Source organism: Papio anubis, chromosome 1 (genome assembly GCF_008728515.1).
Source record: "Papio anubis isolate 15944 chromosome 1, Panubis1.0, whole genome shotgun sequence".
Classification (NCBI taxonomy): domain Eukaryota; kingdom Metazoa; phylum Chordata; class Mammalia; order Primates; family Cercopithecidae; genus Papio; species Papio anubis.
The window spans coordinates 205,261,902-205,279,036 of NC_044976.1; the positions used below are offsets into that span (position 1 = coordinate 205,261,902).

At 35.1% G+C, this 17,135-nt stretch overlaps 1 protein-coding gene across 13 annotated transcripts in view; it reads right to left on the minus strand.

The window, feature by feature from the left end:
* LYST (lysosomal trafficking regulator) overlaps window positions 1–17,135 on the minus strand; it is a 217,585-nt gene that overhangs the window by 125,611 nt on the left and 74,839 nt on the right. For 12 of the 13 annotated variants that reach the window (XM_017953559.2, XM_017953541.2, XM_017953553.3 and 9 more), the window contains 7 exons: window positions 15,024–17,106; window positions 12,017–13,046; window positions 10,808–10,969; window positions 9,208–9,364; window positions 8,086–8,312; window positions 7,515–7,581; window positions 706–815 (listed from right to left, as the gene is read on the minus strand). In XM_017953559.2, the coding sequence (XP_017809048.2) occupies window positions 706–815; window positions 7,515–7,581; window positions 8,086–8,312; window positions 9,208–9,364; window positions 10,808–10,969; window positions 12,017–13,046; window positions 15,024–17,106 (3,836 nt within the window). The other variant, XM_017953567.3, reaches the window with a different exon arrangement.

Here is a 17,135-nt window from a genome sequence, read left to right on the forward strand (position 1 = left end):
AATAACACCTGATGTTGATTATGATAATGACAAATATACTTAGAAGAAGTAATAAAAAAGCATTCCACAAATATAGCAGCCAGTTTTCAATGATCTACACTAGTGGTTTTTAACCCATGTTCCACAGAGCTCCCTTAGGAACCTTGGGACTGGAGCAGGGTGATAAAGTGGGCAGGGCTCTGGAACATCCAAATCCCACTACGAAGTAGCTCCAAAGTTTTTGGTCTTATTTGCTTATGCTTCTAGTCAAGGTTTCATTATAAAAAATGGGTTTCCTAGCAAATAATAGTTTAAAAGACACTAAGCCCCACCAATGGAAAGGGGAAGTGTAGACAATAACTGAAGAGTATAGTGGATAATAACCTTTTGAGAAGGATAATCCCTAAGATGGTTATAACTATTCACAATTAAGCTCTCTTTAGTAATTAAAATTATTCAGCTTTTCTGAAGCACAAAAATTGGACATGGGGTGGGTAAAGAAAAGATAATCTCAGTGATATGTCTGGTTAATCAAAATTGAAGTGAAATGGTTAAAATATATGCAAATAATTGAGCATTTCACACATAATAATAAGAAATTGACTATACCAATTGTCACATCAAAAGAGCTTAGTAACATTTCTAAATAATTAAAAATACATTCTATTAAAAATTATAAGTGAAAGAATTTATCAGTGAAAAATGTAAAGATTATAGCATATTTACTGTGCAAGGAGATTTCTCCAGAAATATTCTCAAAAGAAGGGTTAGCTCTTCTGAACATGTTCTTGAACTCATCAAAGATACCAAAAGATCCACCAATACTTTCTGGCATGCTAAATTAAAGAAAGAGGAAAAAAATTAAGGCTAGTACACAATTAGAGGAACAAATGAGCAATTTCACCAAAAAAGCTAAAATACTATTGTCACTTTTTGAATGGATTATAAAAAATCTAGTATAGCAATCACAAAATTTGCTGAAGAAATAGCCATATAACTAAATGTAAATCAACCAACCAACCGTCAAAAACAACAAAAACCACTTTTCTTTTTAATATTATTATTTTTTTAGACAGAGTCTCATTCTGTCACCCAGGCTGGAGTGCAATGGCATGATCTCAGCTCACTGCAACCTCCACCTCCCAGGTACAAGTGATTCTCCTGCCTCAGCCTCTCGAGGAGCTGGGACTACAGGCACATGTTACCATGCCCAGCTGATTTTTGTATTTTTAGTAGAGACGGGGTTTTGCCATGTTGGCCACGCTGCTCTCAAACTCCTGACCTCAGGTGATCCACCCGCCTCAGCCTCCCAAAGTGCTGGGATTACAGGCGTGAGCCACCGTGCCCAGCTGACATGAGCTCACTTTTCTTAAAGATTAATTAGCTACAAATAAACTAAGGGCATTCTTTAAAGAAGCATAAATCAACATAATATTTGTTAAGCTAATACTTCTATATAATAAAATAGTCTGCTAACTTCTAATCTTGAAAATGTTTAAATTATATCTATCACTTTTTAAGTACAAAATTAGATGACAAGTAGTGGAAATATTAAAGATGATTTAAATACTTAAATATCACCAACTATTTAGTTTGAACATTTTCTTTACTCCATCATAGGTTTAGCACAAAATATAAATGGTGATACACAAATTCATAGAATTCTTTAGAGCAAAATAATAACTAATATTTGTAGAGCAAATTATAGTGTTCAAGGTATTTTTACATGCTTTATTTCAGCTGATCCTCACCAAAAACAAAAAAACCCTACAAAATAAATATTATCTCCACTTTGACCTGAAAGAAATAATCTTGATTTAAAACCTGAGATAAGTTTTAAAGATTGGTAGTTTTGGAAGACCTGGAGGTTAGAGAATAGAAGCTGTATTTAAGCAACATATTTTGCAGAAGCAATGAGCTGACACAGTAGCAAAATAGTACATACATCTGGACAGACTACTTGCAATGAGACCATAAAATAGCATGGACTTTGTCTTGTATGTAACATGAATCCATTAAAGGTTTTTAAGTAGGAAAATAATATGATCAAAGTGTGTGTGCTTAGTTTTTTTTTTTTTTTTCCAGTTCAAAACTAACAGATTCCAGTTAAAAATGGGGGAATGGATATATACACTTGCTTCTGTGTACTACTGAAAACTCACAGCATTGAAGTACAGAATTATAAGAAGGAAGAAACCCATAACAGCAAAAATATGTGGGGGCAGTGGGCATTGGGGCACATCTAGTGAAAGATTTAAAAATATTTCTTGAAGATGGAAAAGCAGATGGATAAAAGACAAAGCTGCAACCTAGAATTTCTCTGAATTAAAAAGAGGTTCAGAGCAGTAGGAAGCCAAGCTGTCCATCTAAGGTCTGGAGAGAAAGTGAGAGTGCGGCTGACAATACAGGGATTAATGAAAGGTCTCTCTGTGAATATCCACCTCTCTCCTGTTTCTCAGCACAGAGCACAGATAGTTCAGTATTCACTTTTAGGTCCCAAACCTGATAACTCTTCTCTAAAGAAACGAAGTGGATTACCAGGCAAAAGCTCAGGTGTATATAGGCTTTTAGCATCACGGCTACCGAGTATAACTGTCCAGTCTGCAGACTGAACAAACTGCCTAACCAGAGGGAAAAGCAGAGACTAAAATAAAGCATGAATGCTGTATGCCAAGCCATGTATCCTAGTTTTGGGCTGTGATGCCTGGATCAAGAAAGGGATGCCTTTTTTCTCAGCACAAAGACACTATAAGCCAGCCAAGCCCTATATGTGAAAGATGCATTTTTCTAAGGTATGCAAACTGCCATGCAGGCTAATAGTATCCCTAATGGTCCCCCAAAGTAAAGCTCTCTTCATTACAGTGTTTGGGAAGCCCCTAATCATCCAGCAGCACATTCACACAGAGCTCTTCAACATACTACCCACTCAGGAAAGAGGCCAAAATAGAAAATAAATTCACTTTCACAGTATTAGAGGAAATCTCCAACAGTTTTACTAAATATAAATAGGCTTAAAAGGTTCATAAAAATATCAGAGAATTAGCAACCTAAAGCAGTAAAAACAATACTTAAAAAACAAGAAACAGACAAAACTGACCCCAGAGGAAAATGAGATAATTTGGGGACAGAAGAAACTTTAAGATGTTTGTTACTATAATCAAATATATACAAGGAGATATTATATCCTTATATGAAAAAGAAATAACCAGAAAACAGTCAAGCAAAAAAGAGTTCTTAAATATTAAAATTACCAAAATGAAAAATTAAATAAAAGATTGGGATTGAAAAAATGTCTCAAGATGTAGCATAAAAACAGTGACATAGTCAATATGACAGGAAAGATAATCTTATCTTTGCAAGATCAATTGGGAAGGCTCAAGATTACAATTAGAATACAAGAAAAAAAAGAGAAGGGAATATGGAGAGGAGAAAATTATTTTTTAAAATAATAATGCTTCATGATCCTGTATTAGATCTAAGATATGACACTAAAAGCAAGGCAATGAAAGTCAAAATAGACAAATAGGACTTCATAAAAATCTTTTAAAACGTGCTATCAAAGTAAACCATCAAGAAAGTGAAGAGACAGCACAAATAATGGGAGAAAATATTTGCAAACCACATATCTGATGAGGACCTTCCATCTAGAATATATAAAAATACTCTTACTATTCAATAATCAAAACACAAATCACCAGTATAAAAATGGCTGAAGGATTTGGATAGACATTTCTCTGAAGAAACCCAAAGAAAATATGCAAATAGCTAATAAGCACACTGCTATGGTGTAAATATCTGTCCCCTCCAAAACTCAAGTTGAAATTTAGTTTCCATTGTGGTAGTGTTAAGAGATGGGATATCTGGGAGGTGACTGGGTCATGAGGAGTCTGCCCTCATGGGTGGGATTCATGCCCTTATGAAAGGGAGAGTTCAGCCCCCTTTTGCCTCTTTTCCTTTCTGCCTTTTGCCATGTGAGGATGCAGCAAGAAGGCCCTTGCAAGATGCTGGCACTTTGATCTTGGACTTTCAGTCTCTAGAACTATGAGAAAATAAATTTCTGTTCATTATAAATCACTCAGTCTGTGGTATTCCGTTATAGTAGCACAAAAGGGACTAAGGCACACACAAAGATATACTTAATACATTAGCCTTCAGGGAAATACAAATCAAAACCATAGCAAGATACCACTTCATATACACTAGGAGATATATAATTAAAAAGGCATATAATAACAAATGTTGGCAAGAATGTGAAGAAATTAGAACCCTTATACACTGATGGTAAGAATGTAAAATGGTATAGCCATTTTGGGCAATCGTGTGTCAATTTCTCAAATGATTAAACACAGAGTTACCATATGACCCAAAAGAAATGACTCAAGAGAAATGAAAACATATGTACACACAAGAAAACTGTACGTGAGTGTTCACAGCAGCATTATTCATAGTAGCAAAAAAGCAGGACAACCCAAATGTCCATCAACTGAAAAATGGAAAAATCAAATGCAGTATACCCACACAGTGGAATGTTATTTCAGCCAAAAAAGAAAAGAAGCAGAGAAGGGGAAAAGTAACTTTACAGTGGAGAGACCTGACAAACACTACTTAATGCAAGTGATCAGGGTCAACATCAGCAATTATAAATCATGTTGACAATATGTACCCTTGATATGATTTAATGGCAATGGCACTTTGCTTCTATGATCTTCCTCTCAAAAGTCCATACCCCTAGTGTAATCATGACTTTTGACCAAGGTGCCAAAACTTTCATTCAATGGGGAAGGGACAGCCTCTTCAACAAATGGTGCTAAGAAAATTGGATATTCACATGCAAAAAAAATAATAAAATTGGCTCCTTACCTAACACCATATACAAAATTTAACTCAAAATGAATTCAGGACCTAAATGTAAAACTATATATCTCTCAGAATAAAACTTACGGGGAACACTCCATAATATTGGATTTGTCAATGATTTCTTAGATATGACACCAAAGGTACAGCCAACTAAATAAAAAAATAGATAAACTGAACTTCAAAATGAAAAACTTTTGTGCATCAAAGGATACTATCAACAGAGTAAAAAGACAACCCACAGAATAGGAGAAAATATTAACATATCACATATCTGATAAGGAATCAATATCCAGAATATATAAAGAACTCTTAAACCTCAACAACAAAAAAAGAAACAACCCAATTCGAACATAAGCAGAGGGCTTGAATAGACATTTCTTCAAACAAGATATACAAATGGCCAATAAGCACATGAAAAGAGCTTCAACATCACTAATCATTAGGGAAATACAAATCAAAATCACAAGATAGCACAATGAGAAAAATGTCAAACAAATTCTAATACAGGGACATTCTTCAAAATACCTGACCAGTGCCCCTCAAAACTGTCAAGGCCAACAAAAACAAGGAAAGTCTGAGAAACTGTTACAGTCAAGAGGTACCTAAGAAGACATGACAACTAACTATTATGTAGTATTATCCTGGATAAAATCCTTGAACAGAAAAAGGACATTATGTAAAAATTTAAGAAATCTGAATTATGGACTTTAGTCAATAATAACATATCAATATAAGTTCATTAATTATAATACATACATCACAAAAAGTTAGATGTTAATAATAAGGGAAACTGGCAGGGAAGGGTGTAATGAGGGAACTCTATAATAGCTGTTCAATTTCTCTGTAAATCTAAAGGTGTTCTAAAACATAAAGTCTATTAATAAAAACTGAAGGAGAATTGCTTAACCTGGGAGGCGGAGGTTGCAGTGAACTGAGATCGCACCACTGCACTCCAGCCTGGGTGACAAGAGCAAAACTCTGTCTACAAGAAAAAAACAAAAACCAAAAAAACCTGAAAAAAAGGAATCCATACAAAGTAAGAAATTTAAAACATGATTAGAGAGCTAAAGTGCTGAAACATGCTACCACATGAATGAAGGTTGAAAGCATCATGCTATGTGAAAGAAACCAGTCACAAAAGACCACATATTCCATGTATATGGAAAAACATCCAGAAGAGAAAGTAGATGAGTAATTGCAGAAGAATCCGTGTAGAGGACGGTTAAGAGGCAATGGGCAATGACTGCTAAAGGGTACAGGGTTTCTTTTGGAGGTGATGAAAATGTTCTAAAATTAATTGTGGTGATGGTTGCACAGCTCTGTAAATAAACTGCCTACTACAAAACACTAAACTCTACACTTTAAATAGGTGAAAGTTATGGTATGGGAATTATATCCCAATAAAGCTGTTATTAAATAATGGAACATAATTTCTCAGAGTTAAAATGGAAACACATATTCAGAACACAAGGGTTCACTAAGTGCCTAGCGTAATAAATAAAAATACACCCATATACTAAATAAGTAAATGAATGAGAAGAGAAAGCTTTTCCTTAAAGTACAATCTCAGTGAATAAATGCAGAAGGAATGATGGAAATAGAAAATCACTATTTGGCAGATACCACAGAATTAACTGTCTCACTCAAGAATCATCATACTTTCATATTTTTTCATAATACTAAAATTAGTGGATAAAAGAATGAGAAAAAGTACATTTACATAGTCTCAAGTTATCTTCCCACAAGATACTTATTAATTATAAAGGGATAATAGTAACTTTATAATAGAGAAACGGCAAACAACTCCTTAACCACATGATCAAAGTTAACATCACCAGTAGTAAGATCCATATATCATAAATCCTTTTGATTTGATGCACTCAGAAAGACCCAGTATCACTTCTGAGTACTCCTGCCAAAAATGTATAACCTGAATTTAATCATGAGAAAACATCACACAAACCAAAATTAACGTCTCGTGTAGGCTAGCCTTAAGTTCTCCAATTAAAATGTAGATTTATTGTGATTAGCAATCATATTATACATTCATTATGACTTCCTCAAATGTCTGAGGAAGTAGCAAGTACAGAGTAATCAATATTAGATATGGCAACAACATAGCGTTAGACTGGGTTTACAGTCCCCACAATACCACTTCTATGTATATGACCCTGAACAAGTCAACCCCTTGGAATCTAGATTTTCCTCTCTATAAACATACTTGCACTCTGTCTATTTCATTGTGTGGATCTGAGGAACAAATGGGATAATGCATATAAAGATGCTTTTTTGAAATCACAGAGCACTATGCCAATAGAAGACTTTTTTTTTTTTGAGACAGGGTCTTGCTCTGTCACCCAGACTGGAGCGCAGTGGCACGATCATGGCTCACTGCAGCCTTGGCCTCCTGGGCTTAAGTGATCCTCCCACCTCAGCCTCCCGAGTAGCTAGGACCACAGGCATGCGCCACCACACCTGGCTGATTTTTATAGATGGGGTCTCTTTGTATTGCCCAGGCTGGTCTTGAACTCCCAGGCTCAAGTGATCCGCCTGCCACCTCAGCCTCCCAAAGTGCTAAGATCACAGACATGAGCCACCACACCCGGCCTGAAGCCATTATTATCAACTTTTCACAAAAAATAATTTCAGAGCTATTGTTAAAAACAGTTTCAACTTACCTTGAAAATCAGAATCGGCCTGCGTTAAAATACTCAAGAACCCTCCTAAAAGATTTTTCACAGTTCCCTGAAGATTACAAAAAAAAATACAAAATTAAATTACTTACCTCACAGAAGCATGAAACAACTGTAATGTCATAATAAATTATATGATAGGGTATCTACTATATGTGTATATATGTATTTTAAAATGACTAAAAAGACTACTATGTGTAGGATTATACTAATTTTCATTTTCTTTTTATACTGTTTTTAAATTTTCTGATTTTTCAAAACAGTGAGCATATATTCAAATTAAATGCATTTTTAAAAATATTACCCATTCTCAGAAATAGATGAGAATTTACTACTGGCTAGCAAAGGACATTAATTTTTTATGCTACTTTTAAAAAACTACGGAATTAGAAGATTTTGGAATATCACTTGTAGGTAAAAACACACCTGAGGGACCAGAAAAGATAAGTAATCATCTCGAATAATTTTCAGAAAAGTTGGGTTATACATTAAGGAGATGTTATTGGGTGATGAGTCTGATAAATATTGATCACATTTAACTAAATGAATCTTTTACCTGTTGCATGAGCAGAAAAATATTCTTTTCTTTCTGCCTAATAATTCTCAAAAAACTCTCAAATACATGGGCAAGCACATCAAGTTTGGCTTTACTAGCAGAAAGCAAATTTAATTCCAGCATACAAATCTCAGGATATATTATTTCCCCTTGAGTGAGGTTTTCGAGTAAGTCATTTGGACTTCTTGATGCACTGAAACCTTCTGTTTCAGACTTTAAGTCTACCCCTGAAAAGAGAAAAACAAAAGATTATTTTTATTCCCTAAACACTAAATATTTCAAACTTTATTAACCATTTAGAAGATCTAGTGGCAAAAGTACTATTCAGAGGATGCTTACAAAACCTTTTCCAATCTTTTCCTACAACACAACTTATGACAATGATATGGGTATTCTGAAGATTAATGAGTTGCCTTAAAAGCAATTTTCATCTTCAGTAGAACCACAAATTTTACAAATAAACAAGAATTTTTATAGACATATGATACAGATTTAACACATCCCATGGACACAACTTTAAAAAAAAAAAAAAACCTATTCAAACTTTCTGACCCCCCAAATACCTAAATCACAGAGCAGTTCAATTTGCCTACCCAAATCTTTGTGAAAATAGCAGGCTTGGCTATTGGTTGGATGAATTCTCAATTTTGCCGACTTCATAACTGAGAAACAATCCTGTCTTACTGAATATTGCATTTTGGAAAAATTGACTTATAAGATCTTTTAAGACTGCTGTGCTCTTAATAAAACGTTGATATAGTTAAGAAATTTATAAATTTCACCACCCAGTTACGATTACAACATCACCCAGGTTATCTATTTCTATTTTATTATCTATTTCTAGTATTTATTGTCTTTCACACTAGAATATACATGAAATTGGGGAAGCTGTCCTTCACTCCATGTTCTTAGGCACTCAGACGATGTTTGTGATAACAAACTATATCACATTGTTGCATATATGAATGCCAGACTGTTGGGAAGATCAATAAAATGATAATGCAACACATTTGTTAAACTGTAAGGCAATACAAAATTCTAAAGTGGTATTATTATGAACTATTTTGCTATTCAATGATATGGCTTGCAGATCTAATCACAAGCACTTCAATGATATTTTACCATCATCTTGGGTTTTGCCATCTTCAGGATTGCTTTCACTATCTGCTTCATAACCTTCTTCTTCAACTAAAAGCTTAAAACTACAACACTGAGAATCCTCAGCTTCTTCTGAAAAATCACCAGGCTGGGATGACAATTCTTCTGCAGATTGACGACTCTATAAATCAGTGTAATTCAAAGGTAAAAGTTGTAATATTTGCTTGTTTTTAGTTATAGAATACTTACTATTCAAAAGTCATGTTAAGGACAGCTTCAATATTTTCTTAAAGAAAAAAACTTAGCAATATGAATTATTATAAATTATGAAATTCACTCAGCAAAATTTCCCAGATGCTTTCAGACAACTTAATACCTCAAAAAAGGGGGTTTCTAACAAAGTAAGTTACAGGTCATTTATTTATTATTTATTAATAAATAAATATATGTAAGAAATTTCATTCTAGTTATACAATAGGAAATGACTAAAAACCACAATGTGGTGAAATTTTACTTCATACAATTTAATACTAATATATATTATTTGTGCACATTTGTTAATAAAAAGATTTTTTCATAAGGATTTTTATAAATGCCCCATAAATTAGGTACTAGAGCAGACAAGACATTTTTTTCAAAGGGATTAATTAAAATATCTCGGAATGCAACTGTCTACATAACAAGCATCTCAGAAATCAAGAGTTCCAGTATTAACTTCCTGTGTAAGACTGAAATTTTCCTTTTCTTATAAAAATGTCACTAATACCTTCATTTCAGAAAACATTTTCATCTAAAGAAGCTCAGAATACTTCATCATTGTAACAACAATAAAAGGTAGAATAAAGTAGGTATTTTAACATTTTACAGTTAATCAATTAATTCAGTAATATGATGAACATTAATAGCTATTTCAGCATGTTTTTAAGTTATGCCAAATAGTAACATACAATGTTATTTCAAAACCTTATAAAACATCATATACATGGCTAGATCAAGGAATTAAAAGAGAAGTTACATAAAAAATAAAGGACAGAAGGCAACTAAAGGTAAAATAAACATAAAATGAGAAGGAAATGAGCTAATTATGCACCATATAATTTTAGGAAAGAAAATTAAAATAGTTGCTTTAGGAAATAACATTAAACAACTAAAACATTGTGATTGCTATTTTCTATGTAAATACTAGTCATTTTTATGTTGAATGATTTAAAATTAATGTGAGTAGAGAGTTCTGGAAATATTAGCTGTACCACCAAAGAACCAGATAGGATAGGTAAATCATCACCATCCCTGAATTAGCATTTAATAAACTATCAGGTATATGTAAAATATACCAAATCAAGTAATATATTTCTGTCTTAACTGGAAGTAATTCTCAGTAAATTTCCAGATTAGATAAGGAAAAGCATATCATACTGCTCTCCTGTTATGTATAAGACAGGGCAATGACAAAATACTGTTCATCCCATCATATATCCATCACGTGGTAATAAGATCCACTGAACTCATCTGACCAAGTCCTAGTCCATATGCTCAATGACATTCATCAGCATCCTAGTCTCATCCCAACTTCCGCCTCTGCTGGTCATACCCAAAGAACACAACTATATGTCGTTATTCATACCTTCTCAGTCACAGCATCACTATGTTCAAAATCTGCTGAATAATTCCCAAGGGCAACTCGAAGCAGGGCATCAAATAAAGGCTTTGCTAGTTGTGTTTCAACCACCTTTGACTGGGAAAGATGGTCCCTCATTTCAAATAATATATTTTCCACAGACAAGTTCTAAGGTAAAATAAAAGAGACTAAGAATATTAATAACTATTTAAAAAACTAAATGATGAAAAAATAAATATTTACCTAACTATAAAGCTAATCCATTTACTTGCAGTTGATATGAAAGTAAAATGACTATACAAATATCTAGCTCTATACAAACATCCTGTTAAAATTAATAACATTTTTATTGATAAAATACTTAGTTCATCTTATTTGGTTTTCATTGCAGCATGGTAAAGAATGACAAGAAATGAAGCTAAGCAAAGAAGTCAAAGCAAGACTGAAGAGTTTTGTGTGCTGTGTTAAAGCGTGTGAATTTCAATTGTGGAAATTCAGTGTGGAAGCATCAGGATTCTTTAGAGATAAGGCAACATGGAGGCTGGAACTCAAGTAGGAAGAGCCTGTTGGCTGGCTGAACAGTTAGGGGTAAGTTAGTGAGGACAGAAGAGGTCTGCCATATTCCCAGTCCCTGGATTCCTTTTTAGTCGAGAAATGATCTCAGGAGAAAACTTGTAAGAATGTGAGGGAAAGCAGAAAAGGTTAGGGGAAGAATCTGGACAAAGATGTGGTTTTAGGAGAAGTCTAGTCCCAGCCTCATTTCCTGGGAAGCTCTGGAGCCTGAAGTGCCCCACAGTGATTGTCGCCACTTCTTAGAGCCACATCTATCAGCATTAGCTATGAGCATCCTTCCCGGGCAACTCCCTGTGAGGCATGTCCCATCGGCCAAGGGCGATTCCTGGAAGACGGGTGCTGATGTGCAGATGGTGAATGGGTGATCAGTTTGGTAAAGGAGATCTGGGCAGGGCAGCCAAAGATCTAAATCACACAAAGATTTAGATCTTTCAACTTTGAAACACAATATCCATTATTATTCATCTGACACTTAAAAAATGTGTGTGTGTGTATGTCTGTGTATGTGTGTGTATATATATAAAAAACGTAATATATATAAAACCTAATATATATTACATTATATATAATAATATATATTACATAATATATCTATTTATGTATACATATTACATAACAGCTGAACTAAGGACACGGTATTACCTGATTAGGTAACTCCAATTCCATCTTCTGTTGACTAGTTCTGGCACCATGAAGACAAATGGCCAGAAGGGCTTCCAAAAGTCGTATACTCTGAAGTGAGGTCTCACTTTCTTGACTTGTAAATATCTTTGCTTCCTCGGGAGCAGCTTCACTAGCTGAAATTTGTTCCACATTCATGGAAGAAATATGCTGTAACTCTAATTTACCTAAACTGTCAGCACTCTTTTTTAGACTACCTAGTTCTGATGGTATGGGGTCACTTTTTATAGTCAAAGATAATAAATCTTCCTTCATAGTTATCTCAGGTTGAGAAATTCTGTTTAAATCCTGGTTTTCATTTACAGTTGTATCTCCCTCCTTTTTTCCTTGCTCCTCTTTGTGACTTCTGAACAGTTTCTGTATTATCATAAATATTAACTTATGGCATACTTGGAAACCACCAAACCTATAAAACTGTTTCTGGAAGACTGAACTCAACATGTAGATCCAACGACACATAGACCAAATGTCTGCTGCTTGGTGCATATGTTCAGGAGAAGGCAAAGCAAGGCTCTCGAGAGATAAACATGGCAGCATATGACTTAAAGGCTCGCTGGCTGTGCTGTCATAGCCAGAAGTATCTTCTGAGTCATTGGCCAACTCCCTATCAGACTCTGCTTCTTTACTTATGCATAAAAATGCCACACAGAGGAATAGGTTTATTGTGTTGATATGAACATCCTGGTTAACAGTCTTCCGCCTCTTTGGATAAGCTTCTTTGAGGCCAGCATAAAATCTGCTGAGACTCTGAGGAGAATCTGAATAAGCTTGCTGATGATGAAAAGAAGTACCTACATGTACAGAGGACAACTCCTTCTGTTCATTGTCTATCCCATCAATACCTGGAACTGAGGCATCTTTCTGTTGCTCCTCTAGGCTGATTATCAGAGTTTCAAATGCTTTTAGAGAATGACTTCGAATACCATTTAAGTAATTTAATTCGATTATTTGGTGTACTCCATTACAACTCAAAAACAAATCTCTTATTACCCTGCGAAAGAAAAAAGCATGTAAAAAGTTTTAAATAAAGAAACATCATTTATAAATAAGTACATATAGTATTTAATATATTGGTATTGCATGTGGGATACACTAACCACTACCTAATTTTATCCATCAATTATCGGGCTAAAGTTCTTAGTTAGATATAATCAGGACTTCAAGTTACTTTCTAATTACTCTGATATCCTTCTTCAAACATTTGTATATATGGCTCCAGCAGTGTCTAGAAACAAAAGATTACCTGTCCCACATTAAATGAAGCAATTCAGGGAATAATATTTTTCTCCAAATGGCAAATTCTATATAAATTCTGAACATCACAGCCACCACCACACTCGCGATAGACACTCTGAGGGCAGGTAAGCATGTGTTTGTTCATTAGTTTTTCTGCCTGATGGTTCATTTGGGAATTTTTGTTTATTTTAAATCTATGCCTTATGAAGAGAAAGAATCACACTACAGAGCTGAAAATCTTCAGAAGGTTCGGCATCACATGAATTTCCCTTCTAACTGGGCTAGCTGCACAGAGTCAATAGTACAAATACTATAAAAAGGTTTTCAGCTCTGTCTCAGGTGAGACTTGTGTCTAGATCATTGGAATCCTACTAATAACTTTAACATAAGCCAGCTAGATGATTCTCAGCCCTTCCATCACAAAGATCCAGGTTGTCCACAAATATGCCAAAGAGTTACAAAACTTTCTAATCAGTCAGTTCTATTTAAACGATGCCGAAACGACAGAAAAATTTTTAAATGACTGTAAGGCAATGATTTAATGTCAATAATAGTTTTAAAGTAGTTGTACTAAGATGGACCAAAAAATGCCACACATGAAGATATTAATGATAGGATATATTTGTATAAGTTTCTAAAATGGTATATGCATTAATTTGAAAGGCCAGTCTACCTATCAGAAGCAAGCTTTATTTATAAAATTATTTTTAAATGCACCAGATTTGGCAATCACAAAATCTGGAAAACTCACTGATATGATTAAAAGTAATTTTAATTTTCTTATTTTTGCTTATCTATATTTTCTAATTTTTCTGCATATATTGCAGAGGTTACAAATGTAAATTTAATATTTTAAAATTAACAATCCCATTAATACCACTGCCTCAATAATCATTTTATGTATTTTACATAGTTGTAAATAAGTGAACACTTTTTTTTTTTTTTGAGACGGAGTCTTATTCTGTCACCCAGGCTGGAGTGCAGTGGCCAGATCTCAGCTCACTGCAAACTCCGCCTCCCGGGTTTACGTCATTCTCTTGCCTCAGCCTCCCGAGTAGCTGGGACTACAGGCGCCCGCCACCTCGCCCGGCTAGTTTTTTGTATTTTTTAGTAGAGACGGGGTTTCACCGTGTTAGCCAGGATGGTCTCGATCTCCTGACCTCGTGATCCGTCTGTCTCGGCCTCCCAAAGTGCTGGGATTACAGGTTTGAGCCACCGTGCCCGGCCTAATACTATTTTAATTGTTTATATTTTACCCATAAGATAGTATAATCATTTTCTCATATTCCAATATGATCTTTGTAAACATTTTCAATGGCCAATAATATTGTATCAAAGAAATATAAAGTAATTAAACTTGCCCTGCTCTTGGATATCTGTGTTTCATCTACGTTTTTCTCAGAAGTATATCTAAAACTTTTCTTTTTGTTGAGAAATTAAAATCAATGGCTCTATCCTCTTCTCTGTAAACAGCTCAGTAAAAATACATACATACATAAACAAATGGTTAAAACAAATCTGATGTGGAAGGAGAACATTTTTTGTTGGCAAATTGAAATTAAATCCTAGGAAAGAATAAACAGTAAACATGATCACACTACTGCCAAGGCCCTGGAGATATCAGTGTCAGAAGTTTAAATGCATACATTTCATCACTCACTTGAAAGCATCCAATGAAAAAGATCTAGACATGCACGCCCCACCCGCCCCTGCCACCCAAACACATACAAACCTGGATTTAAGCAGGATAGGCAGAGTTTTTACATAAATCTGAAGCACGTCCTGAGGCAAGCACTGGTTACGATGACTACATACATGACTCTGAGCTGAAGTAATGCTTAGGTGTTGACAATGATGTGCTAATTCAACTCCTCTTTGGAGCACAGGATTAAATATGTAATTATATAGCTTCCACTGAACAACTATATTGCCTTTCTGGATTAAACTGCAAATGTGATTTGCAATCTGTATACTATGTAATCTGTCTTCTTCAAAAACAAAGTTCTGATAAGCCTTTAAAGCATCCCATTTCCACAACAAATCTTCAGATCCACTGCTAGGCAGGATCCCTTGAAATCTATAAGAAGGAGTGGATGAACTTGAGGAGGGTTCAGCATCACGTAAGTTTCCCTGCAGTGTCTCTTCTAATTGGGCTAGTTGGTCAGAGTCAACAGTGCAAATATTACAAGCTGCTTTTTTAATTTTTGGTGATATCTCTGCTCCTCCTAACTGATCCAAAATAAGTTTGTTAAGGATATTCAATATATGCTGCTGAAAATTTTTCAGTGCTGGCAACTTAAAAGCATGGAGCAAAGGAATGATTACAGATTTGGGATCCATACAACAGCATATTCCAATGTTATGAACACCCGAGAGGATCTGGACACAAGTGCTGCTCAAGGAAGCCTGCTGTAGTAAGCGCAAGCACTGATGGGCACACACCGCAATGCAACAGCACCGCTCAGGATAGTAAACATCTCCGTCTGCAGTCTCTTCAAATGGGTTTTTGGAAACCTGGTTTTTAAAAGCTGAAACCAGAAGACCTGAGAGATCTCGGTGATGATGCATAAAATGAGAATATTCACATCGTCTGTGCCTTTTTCTTGTACACATCGAATGATGAAGTTGCTCTGATTTCACCTTTTTGACAGTGCTCATTATTTTCATCACACTATTTATTAGGGCTTTCAAATGCTCTGAGGCCTCAGGAGGAACTCCATCTCTTAAAACCAGCCATTCCATCTGAAGAACTGCTGTTTCAAATAAATTAAATCCATGATGCTGAATGAATTCTTGAACCAAATCCACAGCTTGACTGAAGTAGAAGGGATTTGAAGCTGCACTCTGAAGACAACAGATCAGAATCCGAAGAACTCCTTCCAAAAGCTCAGGTAAAAGAAGGGCTCTATGACGATACTTTGAAAACACAAAATCTTCCTGAACCTCCTGCAGTGTTTTCTTTTGTCTTGGTGCAAAAGGGTCAGGCTGCTTTTCTAGGCATGTTCTAATTTTTAAAGCTGCTCTAAGCAATTCAGTTAAATTTTTCCTAAGATTTTCTGGCATCATCTCTGCAGTACTAACATCTACTGACAGAAGATGCAACACTGTTCGAAAGAGCATCCTTTGAATCAAAGCCACTGGTTCTTCAGTCCAACCTGCAGAAACTACTCGACTCTCCAAGTTGTCACTCAGACTACAGCAGTCCCCAAAGCCTGCTAGGAATTCAGTTAGTGTGGGCACTACACTGGCTGCTAAAGGAGAATTATGATTCAAGGTAATGTCAAACTTACAAACTTTTTCTAATAAAGATAACAAAACATGACATAAGTCAAACGGAGAATTGTTCATGTTACTGATAACAGACAAGGCAGCTGGCTCACTTAAAATGTCAGTGTTTGACTCCTGTCTTGGAATAATCTCTCTGGAATTTTCCAAAGCCATAGTATCTGGAGGAGTCTGTTCTTCTTTGGTTGTTAAGTGGTCAAGTTTAGCTTTAGGGTGGTCTTCTTTAGGAAACGATGTTACAAAATGCTGCAGCAGATGGGGCCTTCTATGCTTATTCATTGTTATGCCTTTTTCATCTGAATTGGCTTCTGAATCTGAGGTGGACAGCTGTGTCTTTCTTGCATCTCTTATAGAATAGCGATGGGTAATTTTACGCTGTCGTCTGCTTTTTCGAAAAACATTTACTTTTGCAGAAACCTGACTAGACAGGGCACTTCCTTCTAAATGTAATTTTTCCTGAGTGGATCTTTGTGAGCTTGAGTTCTTTTCTTTGGTCAGGATTATATCAGCTGAGAGCGGTAGATTAAAATCTAACAGAATGAAGAAAGAAGACTTAGAA